General features: G+C 36.5%; 2 protein-coding genes, 1 long non-coding RNA gene and 1 pseudogene across 3 annotated transcripts; 2 read left to right on the forward strand and 2 right to left on the reverse strand.

Moving 5' to 3' along the window:
- The first annotated feature begins 71 nt into the window (after positions 1-71).
- On the forward strand, positions 72-12088 carry LOC113050832 (nuclear factor erythroid 2-related factor 2-like). The gene is made up of 4 exons (XM_026214191.1): positions 72-154; positions 3829-4044; positions 4184-4345; positions 9757-12088. The coding sequence occupies exons 1-4, from the start codon at positions 122-124 to the stop codon at positions 10954-10956; spliced, it is 1611 nt and encodes a 536-aa protein (XP_026069976.1). The 5' UTR covers positions 72-121; the 3' UTR covers positions 10957-12088.
- LOC113051210 (uncharacterized) lies at positions 6424-6624 on the forward strand (annotated as a pseudogene).
- Positions 12089-12381: 293 nt separating the features above from the next.
- Positions 12382-16336, reverse strand: LOC113050833 (metaxin-2-like). The gene is made up of 10 exons (XM_026214193.1): positions 16163-16336; positions 15752-15799; positions 15608-15654; positions 15123-15195; positions 14896-14972; positions 14725-14817; positions 14052-14090; positions 13655-13780; positions 13473-13549; positions 12382-12947 (listed from the first exon to the last, which is right to left on the reverse strand). Exons 1-10 carry the CDS (start codon positions 16200-16202, stop codon positions 12743-12745), a joined length of 825 nt encoding a protein of 274 aa, XP_026069978.1. The 5' UTR covers positions 16203-16336; the 3' UTR covers positions 12382-12742.
- A 939-nt stretch (positions 16337-17275) lies between these two features.
- On the reverse strand, positions 17276-18913 carry LOC113051133 (uncharacterized). The gene is made up of 2 exons (XR_003276866.1): positions 18511-18913; positions 17276-17313 (listed from the first exon to the last, which is right to left on the reverse strand). It is a non-coding gene; the product is annotated as an uncharacterized LOC113051133 (long non-coding RNA).
- Positions 18914-23727: the final 4814 nt, after the last annotated feature.

A 23727-nucleotide genomic window follows, 5' to 3' on the forward strand; every position in this document is an offset into this window, starting at 1 on the left:
TGGAGGATACTGTGGGCGAGTCCTGTCTGGGTTGTTACACTCGCGTGTCGTCAGATTTGATTCAGGAATACGCTTTTATTAGTCCTCCATTAGACAAGTCCTTCAACATCAACTGAAAGACATGGACGAGCCTTCAGCTCAGTTTCAAGACGAGGTAAGTTGAAAAAACAGTACTTTGATAATAAACCAAATATATTTAGTCAAACTTTACACCATAGACTAGGTTCATGTAAATCCACATACATCCATTAAATTTGGTGCTGATGGAACTGATGAAAAGGGTCTAATTCGTTTTTAAGTCCCATTTTTGATGTTGTTTTCCTGTAATCGTAGCCTTATAGTAGAATTGCTGAGATGATATTTAAAGTTACCTGCAAAATAAAAAAATAAAAAATAATTATAGCCTTACTAAAGCGTTTAAGATGGAAAAAAAGAAACCCATTAAACATTATTATTTTGTGGAATTTTATATACATGTAGTTTTATCTTTTTTGGTGGATTTAGAGTGGTTACCTTTACTGTCAGCATCATGAAGTATCTCTCTCTCTCTCTCAATGTATATGTATTTGTGTGTGTGTGTGTGTGGTTTTCAAACAAAAATAAAGCAGCATTGATAATAAGAATGGCACTAATTCAGTCAGTGTATTATAGGAATACATGTAATTTGTAAAATAAATGTAATTTATTTATTTTAAAATATAATTAAATATAATTACTTTAAAATGTAGCCTTATAATATTTCACAAAAATACTATTTATATCAAATTAATGCATTCTTTGTTAACACAAGATATGAAATAAATAATGAGTTGAGAAGTTAGTTTGAAGGTCTAGCATCATATCGATACCTTGTATATTCATGTGACCATATAAAAAAAGCAACTTATATAATTCTTGTTTACAGCCCACTATTCAAATACAAAAAATGATTTTCAGGTCTTAACAAATATGCTCTAATTGAGAGCATATATATATATATATGCTCTCAATTAGAGCATATTTGTTAAGACCTGAAAATCATTTTTTGTATTTGAATAGTGGGCTGTAAACGGGGAGTGGAGGACAGTCAAAAAAGCTTTGGACCCGAGGTCTCTAAGGCTGGGGGAGGCCACCCACATAAAATTGATCTCAGCTGTCATGAATTCAATTAACTGGGTTGGTTAAATAAACATTTCACTCTGTGCACCTGATCCAGACACACCCAATACTGCACTACTGCTTTAGGGAGTGTAGCCATTTCCCCCAATGAGAAGAGTTAATTCATGAATCAGTTGTCTTTTATGCACACAAGGCTCTATCAGCCTGTTTACACTTTAACACAGTTGCATCATGATATCCACCACACAGCTGTAGGCGTGTGTATTCACCTTTCACTCAGCTCACCTTTATACCTTCTTTCTCCCAGTTATTCTTGTTCTGGAGTTTTTTTTTTTCAGTTATCTGATTAATTGCTTCCCCTAGGTTGCTCAGTGAATTAAATGTATGATATCCTACATAAGCTGGAGCATTTATTTTCTTGCGTGACTCCAGTGAGAGGGCAACAAAGTTCAAGGCCTTTATGACTGACTCTATTGGGGCTATGACCACCGCTTAGAAGTTTTGTTTGTGTACAAGCATAAAGTGCGCTCACGCAGAAGACCGTAGTGTCATGGCCTTCAAGTTAACACACATACACAGAAACAGCAGAGCTGGAATGGACATACATTTATTATAGGGTCTGTTAGTGGTAAATATGCTTGAAAACATTTTCAATCACTGCCATTGTTGTGTACAATGTGCACACCTCTATATCTCACCTTGTAAACACAAATGGCAATATCTATCACTGATAGTGAATTGAAATGACAGTAAAAATAGGTTACAAATTAAGCTTTAAACCACCGTAAATAACAAGCTGAATCCTCTTGTTTCCTATGTGTGATTCTTGAGGACGAGTACATAAAATGACTAATAATACGTATTATTTATATGTGTATATATATATATATATATATATATATACATATATACATTTATTCATAGCATTTAAAAACATTTAATTTATTTATATTAAATAAATATATCTATATATTTTTACAATTATATTTTCAATCCAAGAAAATACATTCACACATCAACTTTGAAGAAATATCTTACACCATACAAAAATTAAACATTATTAAATCATTATGAATCTAGGTTTGATATTTAACAGGCTATTGCACAAACATTTGTATTTAGACTTTGTAGGCTACTATAACATTGAAAAAGTATTTTCTTGCCCTGAAACAAAATTTTAAATACATTTTGGTATGCGAAGGTTACTAAATATATTGATATAATCAATTACAAAAATATATTACATTAAGCCTCACTGTTTACCACATATAAGCAACATTTAGCATATATTTAAAATATATTTTGTCCTTTTTTTGCCATATGGCAAAAATACAATTTGATAAAACTAAAATAACCTGAAATTAACTCAAATGAGCTGCTGTTTACCCGAAGAAAGCTATCTGATAGCATTCCCATTCATCTTAATGACGGTTGTTCTGCTTGACTCCAATAAGTACGTAGTTTGAATTCTTCCGTCAGCACATGGGCACTCAGTTTGCATTCAGGGGTTTTTTGAGACAATCGCCTAAGCCATAATTGGACTCATGCCAACCAGCCAAACATTTATCTCTTGTCTGGTCTGAACTGAACTGAACTGAACTGATCTGAACTGATCTGAACTGATCTTATCTGAACTGAACTTGCCTGATCTGATCTGAATTTAACTGTTTCTATTTTCGGTTCCACATCTGTAGTGTGCACTGCAGATGTCATTGACATTTACTTTGAGTAGAATACAAAGCAGAGACATAGTGAAGCACTTTATTGTTCTGGTGTCGTATATCAGGCTCCCTCAGTGGCAGCACAACCTATGACCACACTATCAGGGCTCATAAATGCTTTGATTACCATTTTATCATATCAAAAGACATAATTACAAGTGATCTTATATCAGTGGCTCTCACCCTTTTTGACTCCAAGGCCCCATATTGTCCACAACAATATTCAAAGACCCCATAACTTTTCAAGTCATTTGCAATTTACTGGACAATATATTTTTAATTACATTATTTTATTATATATATAAAATTAAAGTTACATTTCTTGTTAATAGAAAAATTTATATTCTTTACAAAAATGCCAATGGAGTTATACGATTTTATACATACATTTAATGGACATTTTCAGGTGTATAAATTACACTTTTAAAATTAGGCTACCTCATTTAATGCAGGTTTTCCAAGACTCTAAAAAATGCTGGGTTGCTTCAACCCAACTTTGGGTCATATATGGACTAACTCAACTTTTGACTTAAAAGATATAATGAAAAAATTAGTTATTTAGCCCATATTTGAACCAACGTTGGGTTGAAGTAACCCAGCATTTTTTAGGGCGAGGTTCTTAAAAGGAAACAAATGAGGGGGTCAATTAAAATAATACATATCTTGATTCACTTAGAGGTTTACTTATAATATGTTGTTTGGTTTTGTGAATTGGTTCTGATAAGGTGTAATTAAAGCATATTTTACTGTATTCATAAAATGTAATTATTCACCCTGATAGTGTTTATTGTTATACACCTACACCAACCTGAAATGTTTACAGGTGCATTTGGTAAGAAGGCACCTGCCAAGCAAATGAATTTGAATGCAAATCATGTACAAAAACATGACTGATATTGTGGGAGTTCACTGAAAGTTTATGCAAACATGCTCTTATTGTAATTCCAGTATGCAGAGCCACAGACAAACATGGTCAATTGTCTGTTTTACATGATGTCTTTCTGTTTAGGATTTGATTGATATTCTATGGAGGCAGGATGTCGACTTGGGGGTGGAGCGAGACATCTTTGACGGATGTCTTCGGCAGAGGGAGGAGGAGACCACGAGAGCACGAGAAACAGAGTTAAAAAGAGAGCGAGAGCTTGAAAGGATAATGCAAAGATTACAGAAACTAGACAAAGAAACTGGAGAGTTTTTGCCTAGTCCTTCATCTGTGAACTCCCAGGTAACCATATACACATATAAACAGTGTGTATCCCTTAATTAATAAAGAAAACCTTAAAGTCTCTCAAATTAACACCTATACACACCCACGCACTCTCTATTGTTTAGTGATGCTTACAGAGTTATTTTCACTGTTTTAGGCTGTGCCCTTGTCTGAGGCATTGCATTCTACTGTGTTTACTCATCGTTCACCTGTTACCCAGAATCCCCTGCTGTCTGCATTGCTCTTCTCTCAGAAGTCTCAAAAGCCTCCTTCTCAAGAGCAGGCTTTTAGTGAACTGCTTTCACTGCCAGACTTACAGGTACTTATGCACACAATGCAGGAAGACACACACGGACATGCTTGAACTCGTGCACGGTTGGCATTGAATTTTGGAATACTTTTTCTTTCTTGGCAACTACAAGTTTGCAGGAAAAGTTACATTCAATTTAGGTCATTTAATTGTAATAGGCTCTATGGTCATTTTAAAATCACATAGCTACTGAATTTATTAAATCACAAATAAGTCAGTGATGACTTCAGCACATTTTTAAGTTGTCTTGCTACCAGAGGGAAAAAAAAATGGTTTAAATTAAGTGTAAAAAAGTTAAACTGTTGTTGGCTGCTTCCAAGATACAAGACAAGATCTTATATATTTTAATATTTTATTAATGTATTATTTCTAAATAGTAACTACAACTCACGGCTCATCTTTTGTTTATTTTAAATGTGCTTTATAAATAAATTAATGGAAAAAAGACATTTGAATAGCAATTGTATTTTATAAAAGAGTCTAGTTGCAAATTCTCTTAACTTAAAATCTGTTTGGTAAAGGTACAAAATAATAAAAGATAAGCAATTAGTACTGTATATCTAATCAGTGATATTAAGAAGCATTAAAGCTATAGAACATTGTTTAAGGTGTGTGCTTATATGAGATATGATGAGTTAATGTTTAGATTTCCCATGGAACAGCATGAAGGTAAATGTCCCCACTATCAATGAAATAGGCAGTCTGACATATCACAGTTGTCTCTGGCCTTGTCTCAAATGTCACCCACAGCTCACACATTCCCTCTCCTACAAGACTAGTATGGGTTGTCACAGGAAAATGACTGCATGGGTGGTTGGGGGATGCTTATGACCACTGTCCTGTATCATAAAATAATATATATATTGAGATGAGGATAGGATTTTGGAGAGAGGTAGTGGGCTGATTCAAAGGCCAAGTCTGGCTGTTTTTTGATCCCATTTGTGAAAATGTCCCAAGACATTTCAGAACATATTTTTTGTTAAATACAATATTTTGATCTGTCTTTCTCAATGTTTGGTTTTTAATGTTTTTGTTCACTAAGGCTGAATTAACTTAACTTTATTAAACTACACCATAAAATTGGCAATATTGTGAAATGTCACTACAATTAATTTTTTTTTTCTAACAGTCTTCAATATGATCCTTCAGAAAATCATTCTAACATGCTGATTCAGAGCTCAAGAAACATTTCTTATTATTAACACTGTTTAAAATATTAAGTGCTGTTAAGTTGAATCTGTAATACATCTTTATCAGGATTGTTTGATTAATAGACCATAGACCATAGAGTTAAAAAAAAATTCACCCCCCCCCCCCACAGTTGTCATGAAAGGCAAAATTAGTGCTAAATAGACCAAACTAATTTAACAAGGCTGTAAACATGTTTGTTTCTGCCGTAAATTTGGACATTTTAACATGGGGAGTCTATAGGATCGACTCCCTTTTGCAGTCAGCCTCTAGCGGCCAGTGGATGTATTACAATTTAAGTCACTTCCTTGTTGGTTTCACGAAAGAGAGCAGGAGGTTGCTGCTTGGTGTCGACACATCTGACTAGGTTTGTGAGCCAACAACACTGCACATTCCTGAGAGAATACTAATGGAAATCGATGGCTTGGGGGAAAGTCCTGTCCACACTTCCGCCACTGAGTGTGCGCGGCGTCTGGAAACTATTTAGAGGAACTTTTGGACATCTCTGATGTGCATTTAATTGACTGGTTTGAGGAGGTAATACCCAGTTCCCCTGAGTCTCCTATATCTCCTGTGTCTACACTGGTTACACCCAGCTCCAGTTCTCCTGTGTTCCCTCCCAGCCTCCCTCTCCTGCCTCCTCTCCTAGAACCAGACATTTCCTCAGCCATGCCTCTACTGGTTCTGTTTTACCTCAGGTTTTCAAATCTCCAAATCTTCAACTCTGCCTAGGCATGAGGATCCACTGTCTCCACCTCCAGTCTCTGACCCGTCGGCTCCACCATGACTCCTTGCTCCCTCATCTCCACTGTGGCCCATCAGCACACCTCCCTCCGGCTCCACCTTGGTCAGTCAAACTTCCTCCGCTACAGGATTCCACTCATCCTGCTTCACCTCGTCTTGCTTCTCGGCTTTTTGGCTAAGATCAAGTGTAGTATCTGTTCTTATCAGTTTAATATCTGATACGTCCCCTATCCAACCAGGAAGTCGTGGCCTAATGGTTAGAGATTCGGACTCGTAAACCAAAGGTTGGCAATTCTAGTCTCGGGCTGTAGGTTGGGGGAGTGAATGTCCAGTGCTCTCTTCACCTTCAATACCCTGACTGAGGTGCCCTTGAGCAAGGCACCGAACCCCCAACTGCTCCCAGGGTGCCGCAGCATAAATGGCTGCCCACTGTTCTGGGTGTGTGTTCACGGTGTGTGTGTGTGTTCAGTGATGTGTGTCTACACTTAGGATGGGTTAAATGCATAGCACAAATTCCGAGTATGGGTCACCATACTTGGCTGTATGTCACTTCACTCTCACTCTCACTCTCTCTCCTTCCCTCTGGCTCCAACGTTGTCCTCAGTCACTCCAGCTCAGCTGCAGTCTTCTGGGTCCTCGTCTCCACCTCACTTGCAGGAGCTGTCAGCTCCGCCATTGGCCCTCCAGACCTCGAGTGTCACCCTGGCTCTCCGTCTGTTCAGCTCCGCCTGGGCCTCCATCTCCAGCGGCTCTGTTTCCATCAGCCGTCCCCATTGCTCCTCCCTCGACTCTGCCCTGGGGCCTGGTTCTGGCTGGTCTCTGGACTAACATCTGGCTCCTCCAGCTCCAGGCTTTCCCCTGGCTCCTTCCACCCTCTTCTCCCACATGGACTTGTTTATTGGACTTAGTTTGTTTTGCCTCTCTCCTGCTTCGTGCCCCTTCCAGAACCCCCACCCTCCCGTCTCATATGGATTATTTACAGCAAAAGGATGCACCTTCCGGGAGGGGGTTAATATAACATGTATGCTTTGTTTTCTGTGTCTATGCCATTTCTGACCTAGTTTTCCCCACTCTGTTTTATTAGTCATTATTTTCACCTGTTGTCTGATTATCTTATTAGTTCCCTTTGTTTGGATCTTGCTTATAAACCTCCCCTTTAGGTTTTAAATTCTCCTTTAGGCCCTGTCCACACGTAGATGAATTTCTCTGTATACGCATTAATTTTGTATAGTTTAGGCATTTTGTCCACATGGATCCATTAATTTGAAAACAGTGGATTAATTTGAAAACACAGCCATTGCATTTTCGTGTGGACAGCGAATCCATATATAAAGTTACTTTTAAAGGAAATGCATTACAATATTGTATTACTCCCTTAAAAAGTAACTAATTACATTACTTAGTTACTTTTTATGGAAAGTAATGCGTTATGTTACTTTTGCGTTACTTTCAAGTTATTTTTTGAATATGAGCACGGCTTGATTGTTTTTAATAAGAAGTTCTATTTCTAGGATATGTAAAAGCCCTTTCACACCCAAAAGTTTAATGAATAAACCTCAGGCTGAAGGAAAAGTAAATTCGCGTCTGTACAGTAGAACACAGGAGAGGAAGGTTCAGCACTCTAGCAATAAAAAATAGAATGGAGCAATTGTTAATTTATCTAAAGTCATTTTTGCTTATTAGTATGGTTGAAATGGATCATCAAAGGTCAGCATCAAAGACATTAGTTAGTAAAATGGGATTAGATACATTAGTGTTATTTAACATTAATGGAAGAAGTCGTGGCCTAATGGTTAGAGATTTGGACTCGCAAAGCACCAAGCCCCCAACTGCTTCCTGGGCACCGCAGCATAAATGGCTGCCCATTGCTCCGGGTGTGTGTTCACGGTTTGTGTGTGTGTGTGTTCACTGCTGTGTGTGTGCACTTTGGATGGGTTAGGGCCGTTACATAGTCAACGCGAGAAACGCGAGCAAGCAACGCAAGCGACGCGAGCGACACGCTCCCTTTCATAGTCTAAACAGTGGACGCAAGCGTCACGGGCGATGCGTGTATGCAATACACCTCTCACGCAACTGGGGGTAGTAGAGTCGGGTGATATTAGTAGAGTCGGGTCGCGTGATATTCAGATCACAATGGCAACTGAAGAGGAGTGTATTCTGTTGCTGATGAACTATCGTATAAATGTGGATGAATACGTATAAGTTCGCATAATTTTTCCTCTTCGACCCGCCATTGTATTCAAACCTTCTTTTTCTGTAAACACAATATACTTGAATTAATGTACAATACTTGCAATGTCGCCCCCACCGACAACACATAGTATTGCATGCATCGGCGCTTCGCGTATCAAAAACTAGGACGACACATCTGGCTACGCACCTACGCATAATGGCGGCCGAAGCATAACGATGCGTAACCTCATGGATGCGTATGCGTACAGATGCGTTGACTATGAAACGGCCCTTAGAGCACGAGTTCCGAGGACAGGTTACCATACTTTGCCACATTTAACGTCATTTTCATATCTTTCACTTTTTTAATTATTACAGGTTTGCTTCAAATTCTGAGATTGTATTTCACTGTTTTAATTCATTTTGATGAATACTAAATATGTTTTTTTGCGAGTGGGATGAATTAAGGCACACTCCCATTTAGTCTAGAACAACGTTCACACAGCATGCACAACACCTCTGTACTTCCGATGTCTCCTAATAAGAGGACAGGTGACTTGTTAGTGAATAAATGGAGGGAAAAAAGTAACTGGCGTTACTTTTTTGAAAAAAAAATTATTGTCAATTAAAAACCAATGTGTAACTTTACTAGTTACTTGAAAAAATAATCTGATTACAAAATTTGCGTTACTTGTAGATGTGTTACCCCAACACTGTTAAAGACTAATACTGTGTGCCAATTTGCAAACTATTCAAAGATAGAATTAGTATGTCCCAAATCTAAGTATATTGAAATGAGTATGCCATAGATTCCCGGATGGTCAACTCTACTTCTTCCGTAGCAACAGAATGGTCCGTTAAAGACCATTTTGACAAAGTAGTACGTCCCGAAGCTTGCCTACTATTTTGCTACATACTCAAAAAGTATTTACTTTTTCTGCACAAAAAGAGTACATACTTTTAGGGCATAGTGTAAGTAGGCAAATTGGGACACAGGTTTATATAATAAAAAAATCTTACTACCCCAAACCAATAAACAATCGGTCTAAATATTTTAGTTTACCATGTACAACTTAAGTACATTTCCACTCAAATCTTATAGGGGGAAAAATGCAATCCATCAGTATAATTGCCATTTTTTTAAACACAAATAAAAAAAAATTTATTGGTAATTCACTCCAAAAAGTACAAAATATGTTTATTGAGAAGGTAGCAAAATAAATTGAGGAATAAAATGATCGGAATAAATGTTTTCTGTACATAAATTTATTTTAAAATGTCTAATCTAATTAAACAATGTTTTGTTTCTATGTTAGTATTACTTGGATGTCTTGGAGTCTGAGGCCTCAAGCTTGCCCTTAGAGGATATCACCGAAATCTGCCACCAGAACCTGCCCGAGCCTCAGAGGGAAAACTCAGCAGATGCATTATTATGTGACATCACACAGACAATATCAGACTCTTTTGAGGTTGTTCAGCCCTTGTCATCCTTACCCTCTGATCCAGTAGAGATCCTGGAAACATGCATACAGACATTCTCAGATCCAGGAAATTCTACACCTTCACCTTCAAACACGATTTACAGCTGCAGTACCCCTGAGAATCAAGTGATTTTACCTAAACACCAGATAAACTCAAGCGATTCAACCCTCAGTGAGTTTTGCCCATATACCATCAATACTAGCTCACTCAGTAAACCTGAACAATTAAATAGTGCTCCACAAACACTTATACAATATAAGGAGCGCCACGTTCAGCTGGGTTTTGATGACTCTGCTTCTGTTGGCTCCGTGGATTTAGAGACATCCCTCTATGCTGCTGACACCTTTAGCAATGGCCAATCAGACAAGGATGAGCTGGAGAGCATTCAGTCAGAATACACCGACCTGCTGCCTTTATCTCTACACTCTGAGACTGAAGAGGCAACGCTGTGTGAAACTATTACGTATGCACACCACCAAACTCAAAATGAATCAACACCTGAATATTCACAGAGAGAACCTCAGGCAAATCTCCCAACCACCGTCCGGCGCGTACATCGTGATGAACAGCAGGCCCAAGCCATGAATTTGCCGCTTAGTGTACATGACATCATCAACCTGCCTGTTGAAGCATTTAACGAAGCCATCAGCTCCTGCAAACTCAACCACACTCAACAAAGCCTCATCAGAGACATTCGAAGACGAGGGAAAAACAAGATGGCAGCCCAGAGCTGTCGCAAACGAAAGATGGATGGTCTCAATGATCTCGAAGAAGAGATTGAGGATCTGAAGAGGGAGAAGGAGCAAATCAAGGAAGAAAACGAGAGGAACACTAGAGAACTTCATGAGACGAAAGTGAAGCTCAGGAAACTCTACAATGAGGTGTTCAGACAGCTGAGAGATGAACATGGAAACTCCTACAACCCCAAAGAGTACAAACTACAGCACAGCACTGACGGCACGGTTTACCTGCTGCCACACAGCACAGCCGACAAGACAAATACACCAACAGAGGATTTAGCTGTTGCTGTATAACACACCTGAAATACAGCAAAGCTCTTTTGGTGTTTGTAACCTGACACACCATGGACTTTAGTTTTGGGATGTTGTGGTCTCGAGGAATCATTGGCCCTGTTAGTGTCTGGCATTCACGTTCATCTCCTATTGATTTTGTCAAGGGAGGCTGGTTGAGTGACGGTTTAACCAGTTAAATTTGCATCATCACGCAGCCGCTGTTTCCAGTCATGCAGCACAGCTACTGTCTACTTGAATAGGAAAAGACTGAAATCGCCAAATTGTTGTCAGTGTTACATTTGAATGATAAACAAATCTGACAACTATGGGATCATGTATTTACATCTACAAGAACTGTTTTCCTTTTTTATATATTTTAAAATGTAATTTATTAGTAATGGCAAAGCCATTCCTCCAGTCTTCAGCGTCACACAATCATTCAGAAATCACTCTAATACGCTGATTTGGTGGTTAAGAAATGCAGAATTATTATCAAGGTTTAAAACCGTTGTATTTTTGTAGAAACAGTGATACTTTTTTCAGACTTCGGTAACACTTTACAATAAGATTCATTAGATGACTTTAGTTAACATGAACTAAGAGTGAACAATACTTCTACAGCATTTAAATTATCTTAGTTACTGTTTATTCCAACATTTACATGTGCATTATTAAAATCAAATGTTGTGATTGTTAACATTAGTTAATGCATTGTGAACTAAGCTGTATTTCCATTAACTAACGTTTACAAAGATGAATAAATACTGTAATAAATGTATTGTTCATGTTTTTACATTAATACATGAACTACTGGAACCTTATTGTAACCCACACTTCATAGATGAGTAGAAAGTTGAAGTAGATGTTTTGTACTAATGAAAAGGTCTTAACAGTCACTTGACTATTTTTAATTCATCCTTGCTGAATAATGCCAAATTTCTTTAATAATTCGTACTGACCCAAAACTATTGAACAGTACTTTTTACTGTAGAAACTATTAAAAATATATACGCATGTAGATTTATGTATATCCATCTGTCACAGAAGTACTACCCTGGTGGATTGGGTCTGAAAATCTGCTTTAAGAGTAGCCTACCTGTGTGTTCTAATTAATATGCAAGTTTAAACCACATTGTATTATAATACTCCGAGATTGTCATGTAGTTCCAATATACATATATTTATATTCAATAAAACTGTTTAAAAGTTAAAAAATTGCTACATACAACGACTACAGATCAATTTATGTATTCACTGATCATCTATAGACTTGACTTCATTTTAATGCTACATTACTGCGCCCCCCGCTGGAGTAAAATAATACAACATTATGCCAGGTGTTTTGTTGTGCCAGAGGACTAACTCTACATTAATTTTATTTTTGATTTTTCATATTTTAACACTTTTAAAATTTTCATGAAACTCATCATTAACACAGAAACAATCAAAAGTCTAAACTTTTAGTTTATTAATGTTCATACTGCAGGCACTTTCCATTTACACATCATAATACACAAAGGCATCACACAGTGGGGAAAAAAGATTTACATCAACTAATTCTTTTATACGAAATCTAATTCTACTGTTGCGGCAGGCAGGTTCCTGTTATGACAATATGAACAGGCAAAGAAGTAGTTCAGAAGTGTGTTGGGAACACTTTATATATTCACAAGCGTTTCTTTATTGGTTTCTTTCAACCTCAACAGAACCAACAAGGTCAACATAGGATATTAAAGATGTCAATCATTTCAGCCGGATGAACCACTTCAGATCAGAGAAGTGAGAAATGTTGGGCAAAGTGTGATGCTCAGGGCAGTGAGCCTTTGGAATGACGTGAGGACCCCGACTGGCTCTCTCCGTCGTGCTCCTTAAAGTAAGTCTGTTCAACACGATGGCAGAAAGAAAGCAGGTTGGTGTAGGATTTAACCTTTTCGGCAAGCTCGTCATTGGTCAGTTGTGTGGTGAGTATGGTAAAAAGATGACCAAACACCAGAGCATCTAGTTCAGTTGGCCTGTGACATTTAAAATACAATAGTTAGTAAAGACAGCATGTGATAACAGTTATGTTGCATGTCTGTATGTGTATACTACTGTTCAAAAGACTCTTTTGCTAACCAAGGCCATATTTACTTGACTAAAACAGTAATGTTGTGAAAAATGTAAAATGAATTCAAATAAGCAACGCATCTTTTATTTTAATACATTTAAAACTGTAATTTATTACTATGATGGCAAAGTTCAATTACTCCGCATGAACCTTGTCACATGGACCTTGATCATATTACACTGAATGACTGTATGATGATTTATTGCTCAAAAAAGATTTTTTTTATCAATGTTGATAACCAAAAGAACAGAATTTATTTGAAATAGAAATAGTTTGTAAGATTATAAATGTTTACTGACACTCTTGATCAATTGGCTAAATCCTTGCTGAAAATAAAGTATTAATATCTTTAAAAAAAAAAAAAAAAAAAGAAAGAAAGAACTAACTGATACTAAACTTTTTAATAGTAGTGTATGTGCACAAAACATACTGTTTGTTGAAAAAGTAGGGCTGTGTTCCCAATCGCTGTGACAAGGCCTGACAGCACTGACTCACATCTTCATACACCTGAGAAGAAGAAACCCACACACAGTTGATGTACTGCACGCAGATAAAAAACACAACCTGAACTGGTCGGTGAATCACACTTAAATGATCTGCACACAAAAGCACCTGCTCCAGGCTCTTTCCAGACCATCCAATCGCATTCATCTTCCTCCGTACTTCCCACTGCTTCTGATAGGCCAGAATGTGATTGAGAGGCCAAGAATAGGGACTGCTGTATCGGGGCCTAGAGATCTAAACACACATGACACTACCATTAAATGTGTATCATGATGTTATAGATTTACATATCTATCCATCTATCTATATGCTGACAATAGAGTGCCATTGATGTCATCTGGATTTCTGCATTTCATTACCTCTGTACTTGTACTCTGCATATTGACAATAAAGTTGAATCTAATCTAATCTTTGTTTATAAGATATGCAATATATCTATATCTATATATATATAGATATATCTATATATATATGATTTGGAGACAACCTTATACGTGAAACACACCTCTGTAGCAGTATAGTCATCACACCACTGGATGTACAACTAGAAAGAAGAGGCAAAGTTTCACTGGTTTGCACAGTTTATCACTTTTAAAATATTTATGTATCAGATAAAAAATCCACAACCAAAGACACGTAATGCACTGGAACCTGAATTTTTTTTAGAAATGCATCAATGCACCACCATTCACAAGGAGTCAATAACATTTTTTTTTTTATTATTGAACATAGGTGTGTTCAATTGATCGAAAGTTACAATTGATAAAATATCAAATAATCAAACAATCCTGGAAAGTTGGTCACTTTTCTACAAAAATATTAAGCAGCACAGCATTGATAATATTAGTAAGGCTAGTAATAAATGTTTTAATGGTATATCATAATGATAATGAACAAGGATTGTGTGACACTGGAGACTGGAGTAATGGCGGCTGAAAGTCTGGCTTTGCCATGACAGGAGAAAATAATATTTATTTAAAACAAATTACATTTTAAAATGTATTCAAATAGAGAAGTTATTTTTGTAAAAACATTTCCTTGGATTTTACACATTTATTGTATTTCTGACTGACTAAAAGCAGTCCGACATTTAAAACAAAAAACTGTACTGACTCCAAACTTTTGACCAGTTTTGAACTTTTGAACACAAATGCTTGCTAATGTGTGCAGCTCTGTACCTCTGCAGTCAGCAGCATGTTATTGACCAACTCCATGTAAGCCTTCATCTCTGCCTTCTGGACATCATCCAACCAGTCACTCAGAGAATGACCCTATGGACAAAAATGTCGGACAACAGTCAATCATTCTAGTATTCATATGGAGTTGGTTTTTTAGAGTAACGGTGATACCTTTGCCTTTATGAACTGAACAATTGGCCCCAATTCTGACACAACTTGATTTCCAACATGGATGAAAGGAACCTTCCCTAATGAACAGAGAGGAAGAGGGAGTATAAAACATACAAACATATGAATGAACTCAAACTCATAGATTTAACCTAACAAAGAGTTCTTTACTTCTGTCTTTCCTAACAAATTCAACAAAAACTTAAAAATTTGAGAATTTGGCGATGCACCTGACGGTGACATGTATTCAGCATTGGCACAGCAGGACACCTGCACTGGCAGGCCACACATCCTCAGAAATGTCTGCAAAACAAGAGTAACTTCACTTAACCAAAAACAAGTGACTAATATAATTTTACAAATATTTAGTTTTCAAGTTGTCAATGTGAATGGACCCTGTTCACAAGACTGTGATGACGCACCTCAAGGTTTATTTTATTTTTATTATGAACATTTATAAGACTATACTTCATATTATATTACCTTTATATTACAAATAAAACTAGTGAATGCTAATGCAAGGGTGTTTCTAACACAGTGTCTATGGGAGTGTTTATTTTGTATTTGAGCAAATGTAAATGTAAAAACTATATTTGTGATAGGCTTTTATTCACTGCTATACAAGATTACCTAATTATTATGACTTCTGCTGCTGAGAAACCTGGAAAAGTGAAAAGTGTGTAAACTGACAAAGTGATTACGGCAGACCTTTTACCTGGACAGCTAGAGAGGATGCAGAATCTGACAGCAGGATTTGATCCTCTGCAAAATAAAAAATAAAAAGCATATTAATGTGTTTCAATTGATTTCTTTTGTAGTTGAAAAGACTGCATTCCAAATGTAAAACTGCTTCTTTTACCCTTAAGAGGTTGGTACAGAGTTGCTTTTTCAGGCCATGGCTCAGCAGCTGCAATAGAAAGTGACATGAGCTGAACTACTGACATTTCACAGATATTACTGTATATTTCCATTTTTTCAGAAACTCTGACCCTGAAATACCTATCTATGCTCTATGTGGGCTTACATTACGTTAATAAACATGCAATGTGTTTATCTTTGACCATGACAGTGGCACTGAAAACAACAGAACTGTAACTGCTTGCTGTAACATCGAAAACAAAACACTCGTGAACAGAAGTGCTGGCTTAACTAATATGCAGAGAAATTAAATGGCTGTTTAAAGAAAACATCGATTATCGTCCTTACCTGCCCATCTCTAGAACAAAACACTAACACACACACATGGACTCGCTACAAGCCAAAACGTTACCTGCAATCTGAGAGACGAAAGCCTCTGCAGCAAGAGACATGGCTGCGCAGAAGAAATCGACTTTAAACTAAGCACAATAACTGATCGAAAAACTGAAATGGCATTAAATCTCCAAGCAAGGGCAAAGCAAGCTCCTGTCCCAGTGTAGTGACGTCACCCTAGAGTTTTTCCTGCTTTCTAGCCAATCACGTTTCTCCACTTCCGATCGCGTAATATGAAAGCGGCCTTTCACTACTTTTTGCAACATCATTCTTAAACACTTTTCTCTTTTTTCTTTCTTTTTTCAATTTAATCTTTTTATAACCACAATACATTTTTACAGTGTCTATTTTATTTTTTATATATGTGCTAATGTATTTTATAGTAGAGGAGCAGGTGCCTGCTCGCGGTCATTATGATGTCATTACAACAGGGCGCAGACAGTAAATCATGTGCGCGGGCCAGGAGCGCGCACGCTTTACACTGTGTGTGAGATGCATCTTTGTTCTTTCGTAAATTGTTTGGCTACTAACAAGAATAAGAATATAAATATAGGTGTATTAATATGTTAAATATTGTCAAATCAATATGTCTTAAAGTATATTAAACAGGTGCATTAAATCTAAAAAATAGGTCGATAGATAGATAGATAGATAGATAGATAGATAGATAGATAGATAGATAGATAGATAGATAGATAGATAGATAGATAGATAGATTACAGCTAAGGTATTAGCTAACATATAATATCATCTGTCGACCTCTCTCTCTCTTTCTATCTATTTATCTATCTATCTATTTATCTATCTATCCATATATATATATATATATATATATATATATATATATATATATATATATATATATATATATATATATATATATATATATATATATATATATCTGTGTGTGTGTGTGTGTGTGTGTGTGTGTGAGAGAGAGAGAGAGAGAGAGAATAACAGTATTGAGTTGTATTAATTTCTTGATATTATTGTATTTATTTAGAAACAACAAAGGAAACAATTGTACAGTCTATTATTATTACAGCTCATTATAGATTTAGAACATTTACTTTTCAGAATTCACTTTCCAGCTCATCAGTAAACGGAAAATGCGTGTATTGTATTTTTTTTTCCAGGCTTGAGCAGAGTAGGGGCATCTTACCCTGTTCTCTAAAAGGAAGAAAGGAGAGCTGAAGAAACACATCAATACAAACACACACTAAATAATATTGAAATTATTTAAGATAAGATTATTGGATGTTAGACAATATTACAACATATTAGAATTTAACCTTAATAGCTAAATATTTGAACGAAAATAAATATAAATCAATACACAAATAAAATAAAAAATATTATAAAATCTCTATTAAACAGCTGTTTAATCCTCACCGTTTGTAGCTAAATGAAACATAATAATAATAAAAAATGTATTCAGTCATTTATGATTTCAGCAAAAGCAGTGGGGTTTATCATAAAAGCAGACGGTTTTGCATCGTCCATATACTCCCCTAAAACCGAATCTGTGAATGTGCTGTGTAAACACACATTCGGTTCTACAGGGTATATATAGACGACGAACAAAGATTCCAAAAGAATATTCAGAAATGGAACGATAAAGGAACTTAAGAGCACAACGTTGGCGTTGATGATGTTTGCACACGAAAACTGAAAACACTCAGTAAGAAAACAAATCTCTAAAGAAAAGTAATTACAAATTACGAGAAATGATATATCTGAAAGACAACTTCATCAATTATTTCGATCATGTTAAAGCATTTAAATAAATTGTTTCTCAAAAAATTCATTTTTAGGTATTTAATGAATATACTTTTTTTCCTCAGTGTGAATTTGATGTTTTCAGATATTTTATATTTTCTATTGCAATCATGTAACCTAAAATGATAATAATAAAAAAACTATGCGAAAAATCTGCTATCTTAGAAAATCACATTTCTTTCTTAGTCTCTCTGTCCCTCTCTCTGTCCCTCTCTGTCTGTCTCTCTCTCTCTCGCCGCAATGCAGTAGGTAGTAAATTAAAATAACCCTCTCGCTTTCAAATTTAAATTGATTCGTTAACAAAGAAACCAGAATAATAAATTCAGTTTTACTCACAGAACACAAATGCACAACACACTTTGACTTATCTGAGCTTACCTTAAACTTGTCTTATTGCCTTAATTTTTTACATTTACAATTTCTCTTACCCAACAATGTAAATTGCCGTCTACATTAAAAAGATACAGAATGACCATACTAAAATTCACAATTTATCAATATTGATAAAGCAACTGATTGATCAGAAAAGCAAAAAAGGGGTTTCAAGAGAAAAAAAAACTTTAAGCTCGATTTTGCAGCTGCACTTACCGTTTGATACAAAAACGCCCTTTTTAAAATACATTTCCCCTGCATTCAAGTAGGGTATACTGATTATATTTAAAAGAGAAAGAAAATTAAAATAGTAAAACAAAACGTAAGACAAAAAATAAAAACAATATAGCCTAGGCTTTTAAAAAAATTATAATAAACTATACTGCACTATACTTAAATGATAAAACAGACAGAACTGCAGACAATCGTCCTCGTACTGGGCTTTCCTGTGCAACAGAGCGCGTGGGAAGGAAAGAGAGGGGCAATATCACCGCGAGCCCGTGGCGCGTCTCATCTGTGATACCCAATGACGGACGCGCAAGGCTCGTAAAAACCGTTTTACAACCTGAGCTGTAAATCAACTTTTGAGCTGGGAAGAGCTTAGAAACCGCGGATTGTCTACCCCACAGTGGCGTTGCCAGCTAACCATTTACAATCTACAAAAACGAACAAATGAAGGAAACAAAAACGCCTAAAATAGTCTCAAAATATGCTAAGTCCGGTGGTATTAAAATATCTCTGCACATAAGAATGCGTCTTCTGTAATGTTATGGTAAAAAAAAAGAAGAAGAAGAAAAAAAGGTAAAATCCCTTGTCCCATTTAAAAATCACAATTTCCCTCTGGGAAATGTGTCTGCATGACTTGTAAATGTAAAACATAATTTTAGCATTGTCTTTCATTTTAAATAAATAAATAAATAATAAAGACAATACGATAAATAAATTTGCATGTGTATGTTGTGGGAGTTGAGAGAGACTGAATTTATTTGTGCATGGGTGTTAGAATACGAATAATTTATAACATTATATAATATCATACGGGAACCATCAAAATATCTCTTAAACCTCAGTTTATTTGGTGAAACGTAATGGCCTTATATTATTTATTTATTTTGGCCCAGGTCTATTTATTTTTGCTTGCAAGGGGAAAAAATAACTGGTCCAGGCAAATTTGTATAATTTAACTGAAAATTGAATATGCATTTTAGACACACTGTGTGCTTGGATTTTGTTCCGTCAATGCAGGTCCCTGAATGCGCAGGGTTTTACAGCATATTTTCAACAGCTCAGACAATGTTAATTGTGTTTTGGGCTGCCAAAATTACAATTTAAAATCACTCAGAGCTAGAAATATATCTTCATATTTCAGGTAAAGCTTCATACGAGTGGGGGTATTGTTTTGAAACAATTAAATCCATACGATATAGGCTGCATGACGTTTTGATACAAAAGCAGTTTTCACAGCTAAAGCATCCTGCTATTGTTATTTACATATATTTCCATGTAGGCTACCATCGTTTATTTATTGAATTGCTTTCCTGCTTATATTTTTAGTCGGCATGAAATGGAAGTTGAGATTGTTCTTTTTTCGTTATTCTGACGAATATCTAAGTGAAACGACTTCTGAAAAAATGTATAGGGTGGAGACCTATACTTGGTTGATTTAGTAAGTGATTGGATCGCTGGGAGTTGGGCGTTGTTAACAAAATGGAGACAGATTTGAATGCAAGTTTGAACTCAGTTGTGGAGGATTATAGGTTTACCAAAGACAATTGGGTTTACTCTCCACTGGACTCTAGCTTTATCTCTTTGCAGATAAGTTTCCTACAATTTCACTTTCAGATGATACCCGTCTCTGATGATACATTCTCATTTTTTTTAAATAACTGTGTAGTTCTGAGTTATTGCCTTGTTTGCTATTAGCTATTTACACAACTATTAGCTATTTACACGAGACTGCATGCTTCTCCCCCCACACACCATACAGTCAAAACACCACACACATTTTCCCTCTTTCACAGACTCTCACATTCTGTCTGACACATTAATGTTAATGTAAAACAACCAAAGGATGCTGTGAAAAGTGGGACCAACATGTTGCTGCAGCTTCCTGCAAGTCGAGGCTTTCGAAAGCATACAAATCATCAAAGACCTCCACTCCACTAATGTGCTCCTGGTATGGACAAGGGCTGGGAATGATGTCTTCAAACAGCATCTTCAGCAGGTCACAGTCTAAAATGGTCAAATTAATTAAGATATAACAGTGCAAGATGATTTGGTCCTGGTAAAACAAGCAGCAGTATAACAAGTAAGAAAAAATAAAGAATTTACACTTTTGTGTCAAATATTGTTATATATTGTACTTTATGCATATTAATACTAAAATAATTTAACTAAGGTGTTACTTGCTTGAGTTAAATGCTAAGAATCTTTTACTCTATCCTATTTCCAGATGATGTATTAAGAAAGCCTCCAATCCAATAAATAATTTGAAATTTAGTGCTTGTTGTCATTTAATAAGCTTTGTCTCAGCTTTCAAAGTCTGTAATTTATATATAAATATTAAAAAAATTAAATACTATTTCAGTATTTATCTATGTGTGCTGTCAAATTGATGTTGTTCAAGCAGTTCAAGCTGTATGTAATCTGATAATTTCGATCACTCTGACAAATTACAGCACCAAATAAACATGAATAATATTCAACTGTGTTGAAAGTCAGTAAAACTTATTAATACTATTTTGCCAGATATATAACCCAAGTAATTGAAATTGGATCAAAATATGAATTGAGTAAAATCACAAGTCAATGACGAATTTGTTTACAGTGCAGGTGTGCATACATATCCGGCACTTTCTAAATAGGTCCAACAAGTTGTCCTTGTACACTTTTTGGCTGCACTGTAGAGGGGTTGGCAAACCCTGTACAGAAAGCAGGACACACACACATTAGTACAACTAAAGTAAGTCACATACACAGCTAGGGCTGTTAGATTCAATTCGATACCAGTTGTTTTCGATTATTTTTCGATTCCTGTTTTCTTAGACTGGAGGAACTTTATATCGCCATGACTGCAGGACAAAGGTCATATACAGTAGCCTTCTCAAAGTATAAAACTTTATTTGTAAAAATTGCAATATATTTCAGTAGCTCTGATTTTAAGTTGTAATTCTGAAACTAAATAGCCGAACATTAACAATAACACTGATATAAGAGGTTATGGTTTATCTGTCAGTCAGATCTGATCTGATCTGTTTTTCTTTCTTCAGAATTATCATTGGCTGATAAAAAGGTTAAAAAATAATATTTCATTTGAGATGGAAATAAGATTAAGACCATCATCGTGCTATGCTTAAAATGTGGACAACATAACCCATTCTATCCAAAAATAACCTCCAAATCATTTTTTGAACTGGTTCATTAAAACGATCTATCCAAAATAACCTTTTCGTGGAGCATGTTAAGAGTGGAGCATGTTAACAACGTGAGCATGTTAAGAGAGGATGACATTGTTGAATTAGCTTGAGGAAAAAGTACACTCCAAAAGCTATTATGACCATGAGTTATGTTGTTGTAAACCAAGAAACTTGCCCCATTTGCTGTAAAATCTTAAGAGATGGCTCTGATGTGGTTAAGGTTCATCAGAAGGGAGCTGATGGAATCAACAATTCAATTGTACAAAGAGGCGACGACATACACATTTCCGCTGGTGAAATAGTACACTCAAAATGTCGACAGAAGACATTAAAATCCAACAACAGAATAAAGCTGAGCCACCAAAAAGAAGTGCCAGAGTAGCAACTGGTCCTTTCAACAGCCAAGCTGATTGTCTTTTCTGTGGGACTATGATAACTAATGGAAGTAAAGAGACAAGTAGTGTAAAGACTGATACGCTCACAGTCCATTCTTGAGTGTTGTGACAACCGTGCAAATCATTGGGCTTTCACTGTAAAAGGCAGGATTGAGTATTATGGCATGATCTACATCCTGCAGGCTGTGCTTACCACCACTTATGCAGTAGTAGTTTCCATAACCGATATAACATACCGATACAGTTCCAGAAAGACCCAGAGGCAAAGCGCAGAACGTCTGGCTGGCCCAAAAATGAAGATCAGGAGCAGTTATTCATGAAAGTTTGCCCTTACCTCGAGAGTAATGATGAGGAACAGTTTATAATTACACATCTTTGAGACAAAATAAAGGAACCTCTGACAAACCCAGATTCTGAACCATATGGAAATCAATATCTCAAGAGAAAATTGAGAGAACAGTAGCAGGACAATGTGCATTTCACTGAAGGGGAAGGCCTCCATGACACAGTGACAATGAGAGAGAAGACATCACAAATACTACGATCTTATTTCAGCAAACAAGAAAAGGATGTGGAATGCCAGAAACAAGCAATCATTCAAACAGCTGCACGAATGATCAAGTGTGATATCAAGACCAATGTCCCGTCCATTACAGATCAGTATCTGAACACAGTCACTTGAGTTTGACTATGCCCTTTCATTTGTTCCTGAGACTCTCCATACACTTTTGAATTGTCTTTTTGTGGATAGGAGACAAGCCGAAAGGTTGCAGGAATTGGACAGGCAATGGTCCAGGCAGCACGACCATTTGCTGTGCTAGTTCTATTACAACTTGGCCTTGCAGTGCAGGCACTTTATATGTATCGGTCACAATTCCTGGTGGATACCCTTCATGGAATGGGATTTGCTTCATCATACAAGGACGTTTTGCATTTTGAAAAGAATGCAGCAATTCAGATGCCCCAGATATTTTAGCGGATTACATAGATGTGCTGGACATGTCACTTCTTTTTGCTGGGGACAATGTTGACAACAACATCCTTACTATTGATGGTAAGGGGACCTTCAATGGAATGGGAATCATAGCAGGAATCACTCCAGGGCGAAAAACATGTGCGCCAAACTATCGTGTTCAAGGAACTCCCAGCACTGATCAGCTGTGACAGAACAGTTGATGTGCTGTGGGAGCTCTCACTGAACTTCAAACAAAAAACACCAGGGTGACAGGGAATGATGCATTTCATTCATCAAGGACTAGAACATCCTGGCCAATCATCAGTTGTGTTCCTGCCAACGATTGATCTGTACTCTGGAGACAAAACGTGTATTTTGTCCACCATGGATTCTGATTGTGGCCTGGCTATCAAACACAATGCTCCACCCATTACTATGTTTGATCAGCCACTGTACTGAAAAGCAGCAGAGATGATCATGGATGCACCACAGAGTAGTCCCCTGTAAAGCATATTCTTAATGCTAGGAGGTTTTCATACTTATAAACCTACTTGCTGCAATAGGCACAGGACTCAGGAACATTATGGAAGTTGTCTATGGATCAAATGCCATCCAGCACATGATGACTGGAAAGTCAGTGCAAAGAGTTTTTCATGGACATCTGCTG

This window comes from Carassius auratus, chromosome 31 (genome assembly GCF_003368295.1).
Source record: "Carassius auratus strain Wakin chromosome 31, ASM336829v1, whole genome shotgun sequence".
Taxonomy (NCBI): domain Eukaryota; kingdom Metazoa; phylum Chordata; class Actinopteri; order Cypriniformes; family Cyprinidae; genus Carassius; species Carassius auratus.